Consider the following 21936-nt stretch of genomic DNA (forward strand, 5'->3'; position numbering starts at 1 on the left):
AAGAAGCTCCTAAAAAAAGCAAAATGTCAATTATCATATATTTTGAAATCCCTATTCTAAATTAAGCAATTATGAACTCCCAAACTATAAACACACACAATGACAGCTACAAATATCAATGGTTTAACTTCTCTTTAAATACAATGTTTTTATGTTACAAATGTCATGGAACCAGGAATTGAAACAGTTCACTGTACATTCCTGGAAATAAACTTCAAAGCACATCTGGTTTACATTTAACTAGTTATGTCACTGGAAACACAATCTAAACCACAGTGCTTGCTGTAAAAATGTTAACTTTCACAGACTTGTGGAGCTCAAACAAAAAAAGTAAAATAAATTTTTTGAAACTTTAGTCTGAACTATCAGCGGAACTTTATTATTACTGCTATTTATTATATATTTAAAATAGCCTGTTGAAAACATGAATGACAAGCAAAATTAGTGACTATAGTAAACATATACAGAGAAAGCTGGAGTCTCCACTGAATCTGCTAATAATTCCCAGCCTAGTCTTTGGAAATTAGTTTAGAAAGGACAGAATAAGGAGAAATGCTTCAGGCAGACACATTTACTGTGTGAATGCAATGGCAGAAATGAGAAGACCCAAGGGACAAAGACAATCGTGGTCTTCAAATCTTTTTTTTTTTAAATACTTAATAAAATGCAAAGGACTTAACAGTGGGAAGAAAGTGAGAAATAAGCTATTTGGTTAGGTTTCTCACAATAAATCACTTTTATTTCCACAAATGCCATCAGGCTAGAGCCAAAATATTTCTCTATCATTTCTCTTCTATTTACATAACATGAGCTTCGTTCTTATGAATGACAGATATGAAATATATTTCATATTAAAGAAAAGGCTTAGATTTATCATGAACAATTATCCTTTGGACAAAAGTAAAGAGCACTCATTCTAACTAACACTGTTGCCTGATTTGGTCCCAATGTCCCTCATATTTATATAATCATCCAACCATTTGCTTAAACACCATTCGCTCCTACTCTTCAATTGTTCCTGCAGGCAGGTGAGACCCTGCCTTTTATTTATGCGTTAGTACCCTTCACTTCCATCTTACTTGTTACAATGGTGGGAAAATGCTATAAAAATCACTGACAATTCAGTGTACAAACACAACTGGGACCAAACTGATTCAAAGACACCATCCACCTCCTTCCCCATTATGTGCCTCTCTCAAGACAGGACTAAAGGGTATTTTGACTGGGCAGGGAAACTAGTTCATCAGCTTCCCCGTTAAACCAAGAAGGTATCCTAAGCTGACATGCTTTCAGAGTTTCCTGACCCTTAAGAGAAGCTCATCCTCACAAACACAAAAAATAAAACTGATCAAGCACAATGGGAAGGAAATGCAGAAACTTGGGAATAAAGAAAAAAACAAAACACTACAACTCTTGAAATCCCTTCTTGCTGCCTCAAAAATAAAAAAAAACCTATAGAGGAAATATGGCTAGAGTATTTTTTTTTACAGAGTATGTTTCTCAGAGCAATTCTCAAGGATAATATAGGAAACACTCTAGCTGAATATATTGCTGACACCTGAGCTACTTAAAAAAGACAGCTTTTCAGCGGCATCTGGGGGGCTCAGTCGGCTAAGCATCCACTTCGGTTCAGGTCATGATCTCATGGTTCAAGGGTTCGAGTCCCGCATCAGCCTCTCTGCCAACAGCTCAGAGCCTGGAGCCTTCTTCAGATTCAGCATCTCCCTCACTGTCTGCCCCTCCTCTGCTCACATTCTGTCTCTCTCAGAAATAAACATTAAAAAAAAAAAAAGACAGCTTTTCTATCATTTCTGCTCAACTATGGAGAAGATGAATCTTCAAGTACGTTAACTAGGATTGAAAGAAAGAAGTGTTGCTCTTTGAGGAGCTCCTGCAAGAGGTGGGGGTAGTAGGGGGACAGGTATCAGGACTGAGTTTAGAGAAACTGCCTTTTATACTTAGGGGTTTTTTCTTATTGTTTTGTTGTTGTTGTTGTTGTTGTTTTCTTCAGGCTTATTAGTATTTTTCAATATACCCTCCAATTCAATCCAAACTTAGAATTGCACTTTGTAATTGCATTTCATTGACTTCAGCTGAGTCACTTGTGTTCTGGCATCTTGTTCAAGCCCTAACTTGTTTCAGTTCACAAGAATGCTTTGAAATGAAACAATAAGAAAAGAGAATGGTAACATCTTTTTGCATCATATTACTACTGCTGTTTTCTTGGCTATGGAGTCACCAAAAAAGAACTATTTCAACAGAAAAGGAAAGGTCTATTCAAAATAATTAAAGATGGAATCTTTTTTTAAGTAACTTTGGCAGCAGTTTCTGGATTTGAGACCTTCAGAGGACACTTGTATAGGTGCCCCCTCCCACCGCCCCCACACTCCCCAGGAAGACTTAAAAAGAACAATGACTAGGAGTCAGACAACGGATTATTCAGAAATACACAGGACTTAGATAAAGAAACAAAATCATAATTGAATGCCCTGCTTGCTTAGCTGGTATCTCACTGAAAATGAGGCCCTTTGTCATGTAAGTAATTCACACAGCATCCACTATACAAAAATGTGGTTAAAAGAAAGAAGTTTTTAACCAGTGATTTACTATCAATAAACCTAAATGGTAACTTTTAAATCATCAAATGGCAAGGACAATTTCCTTAGACTATATATTTATGGTGACCATTTTTACTCAGGCCCCAAATATTTTCTGGGCCAATCTCTGAGGTGTATCAATCAATCCATAGAGAAAGTGCCTCAGGGCTGACTCTGACATTACCTGCCAGGTTTCCCCGAGGCTAGTATATGACAGTTTTTCAAAAGAGAAAAGAAAACTTCTTCTTTTTCTTCTTTTTTTAAATTTTTTTTTTATTTTACTTTTATTTATTCTTGAGAGAAAGAGACAGAGCGTGAGTGGGGGAGGAGCATAGAAAGAAGGAGACACAGAATTTGAAGCAGGCTCCAGGCAATGAGCTGTCAGCATAGAGCCCAACGCGGGCTGGAACCCAGAACTGTGATCTCATGACCTGAGCTGAAGTCAGACATTTATCCAACTGAGCCACCCAGGCGCTCCTTCTTTATTTTTTTAAGGTATATTTATTTACTTAAGTAATCTCTATACCAACCCTGGGGCTGAAATTCATGACCCTGAGATTAAGAGTCAGATGCTCTACCAAATGAGCCAGCCAGACACCCCAGTACAGGTGATTTCTCAAAATTGACAGATGAGGCTGAAGGAGATCATTGAATTTTAAAAATATTCAAACAATACTCTGTTCACTATCTTTTTTCATCAATGTACTTGACAAACATCGATGGCCATTTAGGTACTTACGCTTCACAACTAGGCAAGCAAGACATCTCTTACCTTCACATGTCTCTGTCTCCGTTCTGAACACATACCCAGGTGGGCATGTGCAACTGTAACTTCCAGGCGTGTTTCTGCACAGTCCATTGTCACAGAGCAGTCTGTTTACCAAGCACTCATCAATGTCTGAAAACCGCCATTCAAAGACAGGAGAAACACATGTTGAAATGAACAATCCGATGACCAATAAAGTTTTATTTTTATTTTTATTTTTCCTCATCCCCTCCTTGATTTCATCTCTCCTTTTAAAAAGTTAATATATTTTTAAGTGAAGTACAGTTGACATGCAATATTATATTAGTTTCAGGTTTACAATATAGTGATTCAATATTTATATATATCATGCAATGCTTCCCATGGTAAGAGTAATTACAAATTTTTTACAATATTATTGACCATATTCCCTGTGCTGTAGTTTTTATCCCTGCGACTTATTTATTTTACAACTGGAAGTGGACACTTCATTTAATCCCCTTTGCCTATCTCACTGCCCCGCACCCACCCCGCCAAAAAGACTTAGTCTCTTTGTGCCCACAGTACATTCCTTGATCCTAAGCAAAATATATTCGGTTTTACTTGTACAAGAACATTCTTATACTGGTGCCTATTTTGAAAATGTTCTTAAGTCCCTGAATGAACACACACACACACACACACACACACACACACACACACACTATATCAATCAAAATCACTATATCTAATCAATCACTATATCTAATCAAAATGCGTTAAATGGCACTAAACAAAAGGTGCTTACTACTCTTTTTCCATTAGGTTTTGACTTCAGACACAATTCATTATTTATGGGGAATTAATGATCTATTTTGTATATTCTGTTAGAAGTCTACAACAGCCTAGAAAATATTATGTAATGCTCAGGTTTATGAAGCTCACACTGAGTTTTATCTTCATGTCTGTGCTCATTTTTGCAAATGTAGTTAATAACAGAAAGAAATAAAAAATGAAGTGTGGGGAGCATAGTTCCTTTAACCTACAGTTATATTTTTAGTCTCATGAATAACAATTGTACCTTACCAAACGATATTTACGGTATACTGTTGTAAAAATTTGGAAAACAGATATTGGAAAAATATTTGCTGTACTTCTATCAGCACTGATAAATATTATTTTTTGTGTCTTATCTGATCTTTTTTCGTTTGGATGTTATGTTTTTGCTCCCATTCTGACTTGGTAACACTGTATTTTAAGCAGTTCCATACACTTCCCCATGATTGTGTCAGCTTGCTGCATCACAAATTATTTACCTACTATTCCATGCTTTGGGTTAAAATGTGTTCCTCAAAAAAACTTAGGTTGAAGCCAGTATGTGACCTTATTTGGGAAAAGGAATGTTATAGAAGTAATTAAGCTAAAGTGAGATCATTAGGGTAGGATGTAATCCAATATGGCCACTGTCCATAAAAAAGGGGAAATGATGTGAAACAGAGCAGGAAGATGAAGTGAAAAGACACGGAAAAGATGTACATGTGACCAGAGTGATGCAACTGCAGGCCAAGGAACATCAAGATTGCAGGCAAACACCCGAAGCTAGAAGAGGAAAGGAAAGATCCTGTCCTGGAGCCATTAGAGAGAGCATAGCCCTCTCTCTGAATACCTTGATTTTGGATTTCTGGCTTCCCAAATTGTGAGACAATAAATTTCTCTTGCTTGAAGCAACTCAAACTTTGTAGGTTTGTTTGTTTGTTTTTTTTTTACAGCAACCCTAGCCAACTAAAACTAAAATCTGGCCTCATTTTAATTTTAAAATGTAGTTCTAATTTTTATCAAAATTATGCATATTCTTACTTTAAAGAGTCAAGTAGTGCCATGAAACATGTTTAGGGTATAAATGCTCACTGAATCTCCCTGTTTCCAGTAGCGTGCCCCTGTGCTCAACTGTGTTCAGCAGTTATGCTGGAAGCAACTTTTCTTCTGGTGAATAGCAGGTAGTAGGTTTACATGTTTTTATAAATGTTCAATAATCTTTGGCTGGTGCCCTTCCTCATGAGTGTCAAAAGCATATGATATTTAATACAGACTTACACATCTATCTGTACATATGTCTTCAACTCAAGATCAAATGAATATATTCAATAATGAAATTCAGTGCCATAAGGGCTGAAAAATATTTTTTTCCTAATCATAATCATCAAAACTTGGTTTTAAGAGTCATCAGTGATTAGGTGTAACCATTATTATGTATAATGATGAATTGACAGCATTCGCTTTATAAAAATGGACTCAGTGCTCTATGAGAAAATCTAAATTCTTCACAAATTCTCGAATAGATGAACTAGGTACCTGAGTTTTTATAAACCTTCTCTTATAAATTACATAAAGAAACACCTATGTTTGGATAGGTTGTAGCAACTAGTTGTTTCCTTGTAAGTCAAAGTTTTCTAAACCTGTAACAGTTCATTTTCTTAACGTACTGCCTTGTTAACTCTGAAGTCCCTTTCTTAGTGGAAAAAAAAACTGCACGATTTAGATATATGCAGAAATACAAGACAGTAATGGAGTATATATCTATTCATTTGAGAACAGAATGATTTAAATACTAAGTTCTGCCACTAAAAAGTTTGTTATTTTGTAACAGAATTGGGTGGATTCCAATAGCTTTATTTCTCTCTATAAGAAGGAAAGAGAAACTGTAAGATCTGCAGTTTTATTCACTTATTTGTACTTCAATTTCTCTTATAATCCATGAAATGAAACTATACAAAAAGTTCTTGTATAAATACAGCAACTTACCAATACAGTTTCTTCCAGACGCATCTGGCTCGTAGCCACTGTTGCAATTACAACGGTAACTACCACGTAAATTTTCACAAATTCCATTGGCACATATATCGGGATCCAAAGCACATTCATTGATATCTGCATTAAATGTTGAGAGTTTAATGCTCACAGATACTGCATTGTTTGTTGACATATGTAGGCCTAATAAAGATCACTCAACATATAAAGTGTTTAACTCTGCAAACCCACAATTTGCCTGGCTTTCACAAGGGGAAAGAAAATGAAAATAAGGAATAAGAGACTGAAATTAAGGGATACAGGACAATTCCCTGGTAAGTTAAAAGAAAAATGAAGGGAACTGGCAGAAATTCAAAGGACTAAACCACGTAATGTGCCTGCATTTATGATAAAATTAATAAAGAAATTTACAGGCTGTTGGCTTAAAATCCAAAGGAAAACTTAACTCGATAGGTATTATAACCATCTAATTAAAGGACAACCATTTATTAGGGTGACTTATATAATTTTATGGTCCCCAAAGGCATGGAATATTTCTATTTTATTATCATTTTTTTACAATCAACTAAGTAATATGATACTTAATAAATGTTTCTCATTGTTGACAAGTTGAAATTAATGGAGAGGACAGTTCAAATATGGATGCTTGAGAACCCAATGTTTTATAAGAAGCCATCAACAGTGAGTACTCTGTTGGCCGTGGGCAAGACTTGAAGAATGACGTGCTCGTCTGAGCAACCCAGTACTTGGAACAAGTGGCTGGCTCTGTTGCAGAGACCATAGTGAGAGGGGATTAAAAAAATGGACATAGTATGAAATTTTGGTCATGATGCTAAAATTTTAATCTTAACAATTGTTTTCCAGAATGTGGAAGACCTTAACATACCCCAGAAATGTTAGCTTTTTCATTTTATTTTTGGGACAAACATCCTTATACAAGTTGGTTCCTTTACTGTGGTTTCTGGTGTTCATGGCAAAGATGCAGTATTACTGTCAACTGATCTAAAATGTGTCTAAAATCTTCTCAAACACAAAAGGAGAAGAAATACATACATACATACATACAGTGAAGATTAACAATCCCCTACAGTTTTCTTAAAAAAAAAAACACATAAGAAACTGTATGTGTATACTATACGTGTATAAAAGAACTTTAAAGTTATAAACAAATTCATGTAATATTTAATGTTTCATGGTGGCATTTTGTTAATCATATTGCTGTTTAAAATAAGAAAATGTGAATGAATTTCTTATTTAAATTTAGGAAGTTTCAGTATTCTTAGGCACAAGTAATCTTCATTTTTAGGGTACTAAATCCCAAACTTGATCCATATCAAGTATCTCTTAAGGATTTTTTAAAATCATGTCAGCACCACTATTTAATATTTTCTCTTTAAACGGACTCACTTTTTCTAAACCTAAATACCAACTTTAGCCTCTTCTTAAGCAATGGTACCCACAAAATTACAGGTCTAGTTTGCTAGAGACATTTTCAACAACGTGTATTTAAAAGTTAAATATTTATCTACTATGAATGTGGCATCTACATACATTTAATATATCTAGCTTATAACCACTATTCTAGGAGATAATTTATCTTATTATTTTACACTGAGTTTTTTACACTGATAATTTGTTTTATTATTTTACACTGATGTTTTATGAAATGCTCACAACTCATGTTATAATCATAAAGCTACTAATTTCATAATTACTGTAAGACTGAATATAGAATAGAGTTACCTCTTCCATCCACAGTGATACCTACTCCACTACTACAAAGACCATGGAATTCAGCTGGAAGATAAAAAAAATACAGAAATGAAAAACTCTAAACACTACCTCTCTGTATACAAGTCACTTACATCACTCCAAAACTACCGTGAAGAAAAATCACTGGTAATAATTTTTAAAATGAAAAAAATAGTTACTATTTTCCAGCACATAATTACTTTGACAATTCCAAAATCATGGATGAGCATAAAAAAATAAAACTCACTTGTGATTATCACCCTGAATATAGTTAATATAACGATAAATGTTACAAATATATTCCACATTTGGAAACTTAAAAAAAAAATCCAAAATGGATTGTAGAGAATGCTTTTTAACTTTTTTTTCTCTCAGTAACAAAATAATTATAGAGAATACTTACATAACAGCAATACTTACATACCAGCATTTACCATGTGCCTGGTATTCCAGCAGTTTCTAATAGTTTATTTAATTCTCCCAATATTACAAATGAAACAGACATTTTATTTAAGTGTGGTTAACACACGATGTTACATTAGTTTCAGCCGTAATACATTGTGACTGGACAATCTGATACGTTATGCCGTGCTCCTTACAAGCGTACCTACCGTTTGTCACATCACCGTTACAGTACTGCTGACTGTATTCCCTTTGCTGTACCTTTTATCCCCGTGACTTACTCATTCCAAAGCTGGACGCCTATACCTTCCATTCCCCTTCACCCATGTGGCCTAACCACTCCCTCACAACCATTAGTGTCTGCTCTGTGTTTACAGGTCACCTTCTGCTTCTGTTTGTTTATTTGCTCTGAGTTTTAGATTCCACGTGTAAGTGAAATCATATGGTATCTGTCTTTCTTTCTCTGACTTCTTTCACTTAGCATAACATCCCTAAATCCATCTTAGTTGTTGCAAATGGCAAGTTCTCATTCTCTTTTACAGCTGAGTAATAATCACAAACTAGATACCATTGCTGTCCTCTTTGACACCTGAGAACACTCAGGCAGACATGTGAGGTCACTCCCCAGATCACAGAGGCTGTAAGGTGGGGAGCAGGCTTGGATTCTCAGCACTGTGTCACAGACATTTCATGTTCATATCCCACTTAATAGACTATTTGCTGTTTTTACTCAGTTATGTGGATGCACCACATTTATTCAGTCTCATAATGATGAAATTAGGTTTGTCCAACTTTCAGCAATTATCACAAATAATAGGAAATTCAATTATATCAGTACATTAATCTCTTGGAAGTCAAACTGCTCAGCATTTATGACTCTTTTTAAGGCTTCTGATACTCCTCCTCTCCCTACATGTCCCAGGCTAGCCTTCCATCAGCAGAAGAGAGTACCCATATGGAAAAAAGCAATCATCGGCACTTTACCAAGCTAATGAACAAAAACGACGTCTTATTTTAATTTTCATTTTAGCACATCCTTTCATGTGGCTCTCTGTTTGCATTTGCATTTTGTGAAATCTTGTTTGCATACACTGCACTTTTTTCTATGGAGGATTTCAACTTTCCTCACCAATTTGTGTAAATTCCTTATAAATTAAGCAAAATATTTTTCCAACTTACAGGTGTATTTTAGTCTTTGGTTTCTGTTCTTGCTAGTCCTTTACTATCACAAGATTACAAATAGTTTATATATTCTATAAGAAGGTTATTTTGTAACGTTTAATGCAGGGAGCTAACTTCATACTTTTTCTATTATTTTTCAACAATATTCATTACTTAGTTCAATCTTTCCTCACCAATCTAAACGTTATCTTTATTGTATCTTACATTCCTATTTATAGTCACAACTGTTTCTAGATGCCAGATTTTACTAGCTCACTCACCTTTTCATCTAGCCTTGTTACCAATTTTTGTACATCTTTCATAGTATGCATAATTGACTTAAACACTTTTAGGGCAAGATTTCCTACCTTAACTCTTCTTTTTAAAAAAATGTCCTGCTCAGTTCATTCCAGAGGAAGGCTAATGCTTTGCTGAGATTTCAACAATCCCTTGAAGATTTTCAACACAATTACAAGCCATTTCCCTTGGCTGGAATGCATCTCTTCCATCTCCTACCTGCAATGTTCTTATTCCTTTTTTCAAGATGATACTAAGCAGATACCCACCCCCAGCCCTGTGAAGTCCTTCCCAGCTTCTCCAGACCACTTACTTCTCCTTCCTGTGTGCTCTCCCAGTTCCCTGTTTATGTCCTGCTTTTTAAAAAATGTTTATTTATTTTGAAAGAGAGAGAGAGAAAGAGAGGGAGAGGGAGAGAGAGACAGAGAGAGAGGCAATCCCAAGCTAGTTCCACCCTGTCAGCTCAGAGCCTGATGCAGGGCTCAATCTCATGAAACGCAAGATCAAGCCCTGAGCCAAAATCAAGAGCTGGACACTTAACTGAGTGAGCCACACGGGCATCCCTATGTCCCTCGCAAGGCATCAATCACACTAAACTGTAGTTTATACATTTGCCTGATTACACTCTCAACTATTCTCAACTTTAAAGAAAAAAAGAGGTTGTGTTTATTTTTGAGTCCCTACTATACTTACATAAATTCAGTACAGATTATGTAAAAATATTAATAAACAAGAGTCAGAGAATAGTCAAAGAATTAGGCCATGTAATGTGACTCTATCTGTGAAAAAATTAGTAAATGATTATTACTCACTTAGATTACAGCCTAAGACCATGCTGTGGCTAGATTAAAAATAAAATCAGGCTCTCGTGAATTCACTATAACCTTGAAAGTGACAAGTAGATTTTATGCTGTTCATCTTCACAATGATATTAAATATCAAAAACACTGAGGAGTAAGGTATCCATATAATAAATATGTTATAACACCCATAATTGGGTCAACAAACACATTCCTCTACCCCCTGTGTGTACTCTCTGTGCGGGGATCATAGATAATAATACAGGACACATTTCCTCATTCTATGCCTCACATACCAACAAAGACTTGGAGGTCTTCAACTGAAAATAACAACAGAACACTTGAGAGCTGATGTACTCTTTGGCCAAATATCTAACGCTACCTTTCTAGATTCTTTATCAGACATGACACAGGCAAACAGGACTACCTGAGTTTTTCGCAGGGCAGGGTTGGCAGGGCTCTCCAAAACCGTAGTCTGGATTGGCACAGCAGCATTCTGACTTGGTCACCGCACCGGGGAAAGGACGGACACAAGCTCCCTTCTTGATCCCGCCGTAGCACGTACTGCGCATGTGAGTATCTGCAGGAGGAAGCGGAGTGACAACTGGAGATGGTGAAAGAAAGAGATTTCAAAACTGAGGGTTTCTATGAACCTAAGGGGCTACTGGATGGGAAGCCTTTAAAGGGCATTTGCCTCTTTTCTTTTTCTTTGTATCTTTAGCATTTAACGGTGCTCAGAAATGAATAAAAGCATGCTTGTAATGTCAACAATTCTTTTTTTTTTTTTCTACACAAAGTTTTACGCACCATGCAAGCATTCATTATCACACTTGAGCCCACAGGCCTTTCGTGGAAGCAGGAATAATGCCATCATTTATAAACATGACTTTGAGCTCTAATCACTGGCTATGCAATCCTCAAAATGACACGTGCTTTTTCTATTTTGGAACTGCTTAGGAACAATGAAGTGCCTGGCTGTGAAATTTCTTACTTCAACTTTCTGAGTTAGGAGGCCTTTCTTGTCAACCCCCAGTTTACTACTGTGACTATGTTTTAATCTCAGACTCTCAAAAAACCCAGTTATTAAAAAAAAAAAAAATGGCCACTGCTCTGTGTCCTCAGGATTGGGTTTGTTGCTTTGCAGACATGATCTCACTGAACATTCTGATCGACAACTCCACAGGACAGCGATCATTATCCACGTTTTATAGTGAGGAAGGCAAGGTTCTGAAGGATTACTTGAGTAGCTCCAAGTCCTACACCACCCACTGCTCATGCTGGAATTCATACTCAGGCTGCGCGACTTCCAAAGTCCTTCCTCTTTCCTCTACATCATGCTATGTCCCAAAGAAGCATACCCAGCTTACGCCCTCACTCTGAGGCCTCATACAATATGCTACCGTTTTGTCAGACGCTCAATGGTGAACTATAAAAAAACTCAGCTCACCAGAGAGGCCAGAGAAGCTGTACAGTGTGTAAACCAGACACTGGCATAGTTATTCCCAACTTGTTGGAAATAGTTTTATCTGCTTATTATAACACAAAGTAACCTGAGTCACCTGCTGCTTATGATCTGGTGACGTTTCTCATTAAAATGATAAGCTTTATGGCTGCACTAGACAATGAGATGGGCGAACACTCACATGGAAGAAGACATGAGATTCACCACAACAACCCTACAGACAAGACATGCTGCCCCTTCTGCTTCTGATGAGATGGGGTCTGGCAAAGCCACCTCAGAGGGACATAACAGAGCAGGGCTCCATTCCAAGACAAGTATGCACAAATACAACCTAGTGCATCATTTCCAATAGGATTTTGTGAGTTGAATACGATTTTTGTGATAATGACATCTGTTATCTCAGAAGGCATCACAGAATGGTCAATTTCATTACTGTTTTCATATTGAGAATATAATCCTTTCACAATTTCTAGAAGGAAGTCGATAAAAAGCCTATGGTACATGCAGGAAGAGTCAGACACATTATGTAGCGGCCTGGGTTACAGATTAACGCAGTTGTATAGAATACCCAATACCAGAAGGTCCATGAAAAGGAAAGTAACATAACATATGTGTAGGTTTTAGGGACATGAACTGTCCTAGGGTCTGGTCCCTATGGGAAAGAGCTGACTTAAAATACTTAACACACCCATCACCCATTAAATAAGGATAGAGTTTATATAATAAACGAGACTTGTTTGTTAAGCAGTAGGCACAGTGTGTAAGACACACAGGAAATACTCAAAGAATATGGTGACTTCCTTATTTCTTTCTTCTATTTTTAATCAGGACAGTCAACCTTCTCCTGTTAAAGGTTTCAGACCAGAACCATAGTGCATATACTCTTCACATATAACTGAGACACTGCTCACAGGGACAGGGTAAGAGGCATCAGGACCAGCAGCACCATCAGATGTGCTCATATCAGATGTGCTCATATCAGATGTGCTCAAAGACATGTTCTGGAGAGGGATTGGAACTGAATGCTCCTGACCCGTATCTTTTCCATGTTATCAATTTTCTCCATGACTTATCTTACTTAAAAAGTGGAATTTTTATTTTATTTATTTTTTTTCAACGTTTTTATTTATTTTTGGGACAGAGAGAGACAGAGCATGAATGGGGGAGGGGCAGAGAGAGAGGGAGACACAGAATCCGAAACAGGCTCCAGGCTCTGAGCTGTCAGCACAGAGCCCAATGCGGGGCTCGAACTCACGGACCGCGAGATCGTGACCTGGCTGAAGTTGGACGCTTAACCGACTGCGCCACCCAGGCGTCCTAAAAAGTGGAATTTTTAAACAAGTTGCTCAGATTCTACACACCAGTGGTAAAGTATGGATACAAAATGCTCATTCTATTTTATGCTTCTTTTTTTTACTGTCAGCTTTTCTTTATTGCTTAAAGTAGCAACTCTAAGACAACACCCTAGGTGTGATGCCATGATTCTAATAGAACAAGAATAACTAATAGCTAACTTGCTGGGTATGTGTTAGATTCCAGACACCATTCAAAGCTTTACACAAAAAATCTCATATTATTTTACTTAATTTTCAAAAAACTAATGAGAAAAAGAGGCAGAGAGAGATGATGTATCCTACCTATGGCCAAAGAGCTAGTAAGGAATACAACTAGGATAAAGAAAATTAACTGATGTTGAAATACTCTTAAGCTCATGTAGGAGGATGTTGGAAAGGAAATGGAAGCCAAAATCCCAATTTATATTATAATATAAATATCAAATAACAAGGTGAATTCTGAGACTACACCCTGAAGGAAGTGGACAGGGAAAATAGTTGCCAGGTCACGAAAACCCTCCCAATTATCGAAGACATAGTTTTAAAGAGCAGCAATTAAGAAGAGTATTTTTTGAGGAGGAGTGTTTTGCAAGAGCTGGATTATGAGTTGGGGGACTACCATCCTCACCACTGGTCCAAAGAGAAGAACTTCACAGGGAGCAGGGGGAGAGTTTCATGCCTGCCTCTGCCTGGCATACCTAGAGGCAAAAGTGAGTGGCTGCTCTTCCTATGGGAGGGACAATGGAGGGAGGTGAGTGAGATCCACCTCCATAATGAGGTTAACACGGCAAAAGGATGGCAGGTCATACGGACTAGATGTGGGCCATGTTAAGAGGCGTCCTAACACAACGGCATGGAGAGGTGATGAGACACCCTCAGACAGAGCCTATCTGAAACAGACTGCTCAAAGACCAGAAGGCAGATGAGTAAAGCCCCCAGGAAGAAAATGCAGTGTCCGCCTCTCAGTAAGGGCAGCCAAATGCCTCTGAAGGAACTATGAAATCAAGGGGTGGCTTTAAACATCTGGGAAGCCGAGAAACTTTGAAGCAATCCTGAACCGGTCACCAGTGCTCCTGCTTCTTCCCTCCTCCTGCACTTTGACCCTTGTAGAGTCAGAAAGCTTCTTGCTGATGAAGGTCTGAGCTTGCAAGGGAAACTGTAACTTCAAGTCAGGTTCAGAATATTATCTCTGGGCATTCTAATTTCTATACTTAACATTGTTTTCATTACCTAAAGTAGTCACATAAAGTTTTGCTATTTATGAATAGTAAAGTTATAGGGTTGCCTGAGTTCTCTTCCTTACTTACTGGGTGAGTGGTTTCTACTGAATAAATTTAAAGATACTTTTTAAAGGGATGCAAGAGACCAAAATATAGTTGTCTTTTGTTTATGTCCTGTCTGTGAGCCATGCTTCTTCAACATACCAATTACAATAATAGTTTAATTTTTTGAAAATAAAAACCCACGTCTCAATGTCTAAGAAAACAAACTGAAGAAAAATATATAATTGATAATAAGTAATTAATAAGAATTAATAGTAGTGATTCATTCCTAACTTCAACAATCATTACATCTCAAGAGCATCACTAAAGGCAGAAGAGACCAAGAAAGAAGGTCTAGCAGGTGACAGGAACGGCAATATATAATTTTATACCCAGAACAAATGGTGTTTTTATTTTAAAAAGTTTAAACGACCACAGTTGTGAAAACCTGGAGGCTGTGCAACAATGTCTGATGCCTTTTCTGTATGTGGCAAAGATACATGATGATCTGTGTTTAGACACTGAATTCCTCATTGCTACTTATACGTTGGTTGCTTAAAGGAAAAATAGTATCTTCCTCCAAAACTGGTTTTGTACTCATCATAAATTTCAACAGAATCATTCCAGTAAAGGAAAAGGGCAACTAAGTATATTAAAGCAACTGAAAATATTTTAGCTTCCTGAAGCAAGAAGGAGCTACATTCTTCTAGCTGCTGTATTTAAAATATCCCTGAGTGAAGTGCTGACAATCTTGTAAGCTGAAATAAATCCTAAATTGGAGACAGTAGAAGAACTTAAGTGGACAGATTATTTCCATCTGCTCTTGCTTCTTTTCTCCCCCACTTTTCGGGATCCAAAAGTTTTGATTCCCATAGGGAAGAGTAAAGTATTATCACCTATGTCTAAGATAGAATTTCATTTCTGTCATCTACACTCCTAAACCAATAAGGGTATCTGCTTTCTACAGAGTCACCTGAGAAACAGCAGGTGCACAATGGCTAATGCCCCCTAGGGGTCTCAGGAAAGCCTGCTGGAGAGAAAACCACATTAAGTGTATTTTTACAATGACCTCACTCTGCTATTGTTATCTTTAGGACATATGGTTGAAATGCCATATGGTCTGAAATGCCCATAACATTTTTGATTTGCCTGCCTCTTTAAAACTGATGCCTGTAACTCTGATTTGCATGGAACCCATTTGGCAAAAGTACCCCTTTAAAAACCAAAGTAATTTGGCATGGTTTAGAATAAAACATCTATTCTCTCTCATATTCTGCCCTTGTTTCTATAGTTAGCTGCATAGCGATGAGGAATAACTATGTAAAAATATTTCTACCTTTTGACAGAAGTCCAAGTTCTAAGGGAGAAGTTATTTACATTTTAAATTGTGTTTGAGCTTATTTAAATATATTAAATAAACAGGGCTTATTTAAATATAACCATAATCCCCCTTTCATCTTAGTTGTTATGAATCACAACATCTAAATCCATTGTACTTAAAGAGTCAGCTAACATTATCAAGGATTCTGATTTAAGGATGATTTCTTTTTATTTTTTAAGGATGATCTCCTTTTTTCTTCTCCTGCATTTAAAAAAATATATATTTATTTATTTTGAGAGAGACAGACAGACAGTCACGTAGGGCTAGATAGAGAAGGAGAGAGAGAATCCCAAGCGGGCTCCACACTGTCATCACAGAGCCCAATGGGGGGGCTCAATTTCATGAACCATAAGATCATGACTTGCACCGAAATCAAGAGACAGTGTTTTTTTGTTTTTTTTGTTTTTTTTACTTGCATCTCATCAGAGCCTTCTTCAAGGAGCTAGGTGGACTCCCTGTACATTTTTTAGGCTACTTTACTGAGGTATAATTCACGTACCTAAGAATTAACCCGTTTAAAGAGTACAATAGTTTTCTTTTGTTTCTTTTGCATAGTCACAGATTATATAGATACAGATATGTATACAGATATAAAGATATATATATATATAACCATCACTACAACTGATTTTAGAACATTTCACCACCTTAAAAATGCCTTTAGCTACCACCCCCTTATCCTGGCATCCCCACCCTCTCTGTTCTAAGTAACATGAATCTGCTTTGTCTCTATAGATTTGCCTGCTTCAGACATTTCATATGAATGGAATCATACACTATCTGGGCTTTTGTGAGCGGTTCCTTTCACTCAGCATCATGTTTTCAAGGAGCATCCATACTTTCGCATTTAGCAGTACTTCCTACCTTTTTATGGCCGAATACTTTTCCACTGTATGGATATATTTTTGTCCGATTTTCAAAGACCATTTGGACACTGGAGAACGATTCACTTACCAACACACACGCGTCCATCCACGCCCACAGCCAGGCCTGGGGGACAGTCACAGCGGAAGGACCCTTCATTGTTGATGCAGTGCCCATTCATGCAGATTCCTGGGGTCTGGCATTCGTCAACATCTGTCCAGGGGGAAACACAACTCAGGCCATTACTGGGCAAACTTAACCTTATTCCAGAGTATGCCTGTTGTCATCACTCTAGACTAACAACCTTCTGTTTTCCATTTTATAATTTATGGAAGGACACATAGATGTGATAACAAATCTCAGGTCTAAATGCAACTCTTTCAAATGCCTTTTCAGAAATACTGACTCAAAGTTGCCTCACTTTATCCATTAGGAAAAAAAGAGCCTTACACACTCATTTTTCTTTATTTATATGCCAATTCTGTTAACTATTAAATGATATTTAATTCAAGTTAAGTAAAACAAATTCTTAAAATCAAAGTAAATGTTTGTAATTATCTTATTTTTTAAAAAGTTTATTTATTTTGAGGGGGGTGGGGAGAGAAGCAGATACAGGGAGAGTGAGAATCCCAAGCAAGCTCTGTGCTCAGAGTGCAGGGCTCAATCTCATGAACCATGAGATCATGACCTGAGCCGACATCAAGAATCAGATGCTTAACTGACTGGGCCACCCAGGCACTTTTATTTACACACATATAAAATTCAAACTAAAGAGAGATGCCTTTTTAATATTAACTTGATCAAGTCATAATAACAAAATATGGAGCATCTCTTAATTTTCGATCTGCTCAAGTTTATCACATGTAACCCAACAATCAATGGCTTCCCTGAAAGATGAAACAGCCTTCAAAACACACGGTCACCAAATCATGAACATTTTAATTTGCAGATGGCACTATCTCTAATAAGAAAATAAATTTAAAAAATTGCAAGACAGCAAAAACTGCTGAGATTTAGGTCATATTTATATGTGCATGTAAGTTTCTGAGGAAATACTAAAAGTTACATGCTGTAATGTAATGTTACATCGTGAAATAATACTAAACTCAAATCCTGTGTTAAATCCAATTCAACCAACCTTGAGCTGACATCTCGGTCTTGATTTGAAACAGCAGAGCTACAATCTTTCTACTGAAAAATGTACTCCCCTTTCTTGAATAGTCCAGAAGCTATTTTTTATTCAAAAATACAAGAATCAGTCTTGAATTTTCTCCCTCAACACTCCCTAGAATTTTGCTGAAATTATTTGGTATTCAGGTAAGCATGTAATGGAAGGCAGAAAGGATTCAAAAGTTGATTTCATCTAAAAGGAGAAAACTGAAAAAAAAAACTGCAAAATTTATTCCATCTTACTAAATTCATATTGTGAATAGAAACCTAATATAGTCTTATTTATTTCCATGAAGCACTTCTTTGCTTACTAAAGTTATCACTGGAGCTTAGCTTTCAAAATGGCTTTATAAACAAAATTGATAGGAACAGTCAAATTATTTCTTCACTACGTCGATGTAAGATTTTTAGATAATGATATAGTCACGATCTGTAGATTAGTGTGTGGAAAATACGTAATACAAAATGAGTAATGAATGACTGGTTTTAGTACACAAAAATGAAAACCTCTCAAGATTTCTTTCTTCCTCTTTTTTGTTTAGGCATGGGATACAGAGAAATTATTTCTACATTGTCTCTTCCAGACTTGCTAGAACCGGTCTGTCATTCCCTTAATTTTTCCCATACCATTATTATTTTTGTAAAGATATCACTGTTCCTAGACCACAATGTGTGTTTTTCTAGGAAGTTTTAGACACCTGCCTCGCTGAATTAGCAGCAGACGTGAATAATATGAAATCCGCATGAAGAAACTGAAGTAATTCTTGCATGATTCATTCACACAAAAAAGATGGTTTCAATCATGGTAACTTTCCTATCTCAGAGCCATACATACCAGTACAATAACGCCCATTTGGAGCCAAGACAAATCCTGGTTTGCAGATGCACTTGAAGCTACCATCTTCATTAATGCACATGCCATTCAAACACATGTTGGTAGTCGTACATTCATCATGATCTGCAGGAGAAGAGCAGAGTTACTTACGCCACTGGCCTTGGGGGAGGTGGCTCCCACTCCTTCCATTAATAATGACCAATCCCATTCTACTACATAAATAAGCTATGTGCTCACTGATTTTTTTTTTTCCTAATCTGAATGCCTACCAAGTGAGAGCAAATAGTGTGGAGAACATGAAGGGTCTTTAGCGTAAGGGACAAGAAGGAAAGAATTAAGTAAATGTTGTGCTTAGTTGTTATTCAAACCACCTGAGAAGCGTTTTTACTTTGATTAGCAAAAATGTTAATATGACTTCAGGGGTACAAGTGAAATGAACTGGACTTTCATCACTGGGTGAGCTATCACCAGTTGCTGTGTGAACAGATTATTTGTGTGAGGTACTGATACCTACTGCATTGCCAGACATTGCCAGGATGTCAAATTTAGAGATCGGATTATTACATATGCCAAAAGGTTTTACATTCCCCCAGACTGGAGCTCAGGGGAGACCTTTTCTAACCTCTGAGTATTGTAATGGCAAAATGTGAAATACTGTAGGTACTAATAATTACCTACGGCAGAAGAAAAACTGTTACTTTTAATCAAACATATACCGCACAGAAAATTCCCAGAAGCAGTACATTATTCATTGTTACAACATTTCCAAACAATCTTTCCTTTGACTTTAAGGGTCTCATTCTAAATGCATTTATATTTTGCCTAAGTCATCTGAAGAATTCTCACATGTGTGTTGTGTGAGCTTATATGGAAATAGCATATATGGTTCTAAAAAAAAATGTATATCCCTTAAGAATCTTTTGCAAAGAAGCAGGCAGTTTCCATACCAACACAGTTTTTTCCATCTGTAGTTAATTCAAAGCCGGCATTGCAAATGCACTGGAAACTTCCATCTGTGTTCACACATCGACCATTTTTACAAAGGACCCCATTCTGGATGCATTCATCAATATCTGGGATAATGAAGAATGGCCAAACATTACTCTTTTACAGTAACCACAGATAAAAACAGTAAGGTAATAAATGTGATGTTCAGTATCCAGTCTGTGTGTCTTACACATTATACCTAAGATCGTGTTGCTTCTTCAGCAAAATTTCCATCTCTCACCAGCGTTTTTTTTTTTTTTTTTAAAGTCCTGACTTAACTGTAGGTGAAGAGGGAAAGAAAGAGAAAAATGGGTTGGTGTGTGGAGGGAAGCTAGGTGCGGGTGGGCAGTGCAATGGAATGGCTGGTGTAGCCCTTTTGGACACAATGGTCAAAGACCCCCAAATTCAGAGCAGACTGTTGACTAAGAAGACAGGACCGTCAAACTATCTGGGTTAAGAGCAAAATGATGCAACCTGCCGGGTAAGCTTATCTGAGCAACTACTCGTGGATGAAGAGGAAATGAAAAAGAAGACAAGCAGAGTCATCTGCTAAAAGAATTATGAGATGAATCAGTTTGGAAGAGGGTACTGAGTGTAGCAACAAAACTGTGATTCAAGACAAGGCCTGACTTCGTATCGGACTATGTGTGAGCATCAAAGGAGACAGTAGTTGAGAACAACCACAAATCTTGAGCTCCATTATTCAGACAGCAGTAAGGCTACTGATGTTATCTGGAGAAAGGAAGTTGTGATCTAGGGAAGGGAGAGAAACTGAATTTTGCAAAGCCAGATAGCATGTTGTGAGGGTTATATATGCAAATAGTGTTTATGTTTAAAGGAAGCACTTCTGAGGGGAGCATAAAATAAACCTGTAGTAATGTAACAGCACCGACTTCATTCCATGTCTTATTTTAATATAAATTTACTTTTAACCTCAACAGCCTGGGTCACTATATTTCATGGAACATTTTCACATGTGAAAGCAAACTGCCTTACCAATGCATGCTTGCTTAGTAGGAGTCCTCTGGAATCCAGCATGACATTTACAATAATAGGATCCAGGTGTGTTAACACAATCTCCATTAGTGCAGGGATTTGATGTGCATTCATCAACATCTGTGAGCGGCAAAAGAAACCATTACAGACTTCACTCCATTTCTAGAAATGTTTGTTTAAAGTACATTGAGGCCCCCCAAATTTGAGAGAAGGCCAGTCAGTGGTAATAGTCTAAATAGCGGAGTATTTACAAATGAATGAAAATTCCTTTCTTCAAATACAGAGAGGCCAGTCTAGAGATTTACAAAAATATTGCCTATTGGAAACTACAAGGGAATTTGCTTTAATCAAGAAATAATGATTTTTCAATTTGAAAAATGCACAATGATTAAAAGCTCTGAGAAGCCTTTTTTTTTTTTTAAAGCTGACTGCAAAATAAAAGCCGTGAGTTCCAAAAGGCTATCACACTTATAGTAATCCAGGCAAGTTAACAGCCTCTACACAACCTCATAGAGTATTAGAAACCCAATGAAAGATGTTGTAAGATATGTATGTATATCTTCATACTGTCAATTTTACTAGTTTTAAAAAAAGAGAATGACAGATTGTGGAATTTCTGTGTTATTATTTGTCGCCCTCAATGAGATATGTAACTACGTAGGCACCAAGGCTTGGTTATTTCAAGTAACATAGGGTGGGACAGAAAATGGAAATTAATTAAAACAAAGTCTATCATATTCAGCAACCTCAGATTTCTTCAGGACCTTAAATGGGCACAGGAATTTTTTGCATAAACTAAGTTCAATGCAAATATGAGTTCTGATCCTAAATGTGACAAACATTACTGCTTTTCATTTAGTTCTCCTAAGGCTTGATTAAATGGAAACCCCATCACAGAACTCAGAGGCTGCAAGACAAAATGGCAGATGGAACAGTCTGTATTACCCAAAGCCCAGAAAAATCACATGTGCCAGAGTCAGAAAACGTTAAATTCATTTTCTTTCAGCAACGCCCACAAAATATAATTTTGGATGCTAGCAAATTAAAAACCTCGCTGGCTGGTATGGGCATAATGACCTGCCATTTCATGTACATGTAGAGGCC

General features: G+C 36.9%; 1 protein-coding gene across 1 annotated transcript in view; it reads right to left on the bottom strand.

Annotated features, from left to right (window-relative positions):
* FBN2 (fibrillin 2) overlaps positions 1–21936 on the bottom strand; it is a 254200-nt gene that overhangs the window by 90355 nt on the left and 141909 nt on the right. The window contains exons 12-19 of the mRNA XM_027076778.2: positions 20833–20952; positions 19797–19922; positions 18850–18972; positions 16935–17057; positions 10969–11121; positions 7873–7926; positions 6124–6249; positions 3370–3495 (exon numbers count right to left, since the gene is read on the bottom strand). Coding sequence (XP_026932579.1) covers positions 3370–3495; positions 6124–6249; positions 7873–7926; positions 10969–11121; positions 16935–17057; positions 18850–18972; positions 19797–19922; positions 20833–20952 — 951 coding nt within the window. The remainder of the gene's footprint in view (positions 1–3369; positions 3496–6123; positions 6250–7872; positions 7927–10968; positions 11122–16934; positions 17058–18849; positions 18973–19796; positions 19923–20832; positions 20953–21936) is intronic.

This window comes from Acinonyx jubatus, chromosome A1, assembly GCF_027475565.1.
Source record: "Acinonyx jubatus isolate Ajub_Pintada_27869175 chromosome A1, VMU_Ajub_asm_v1.0, whole genome shotgun sequence".
Lineage (NCBI taxonomy): Eukaryota > Metazoa > Chordata > Mammalia > Carnivora > Felidae > Acinonyx > Acinonyx jubatus.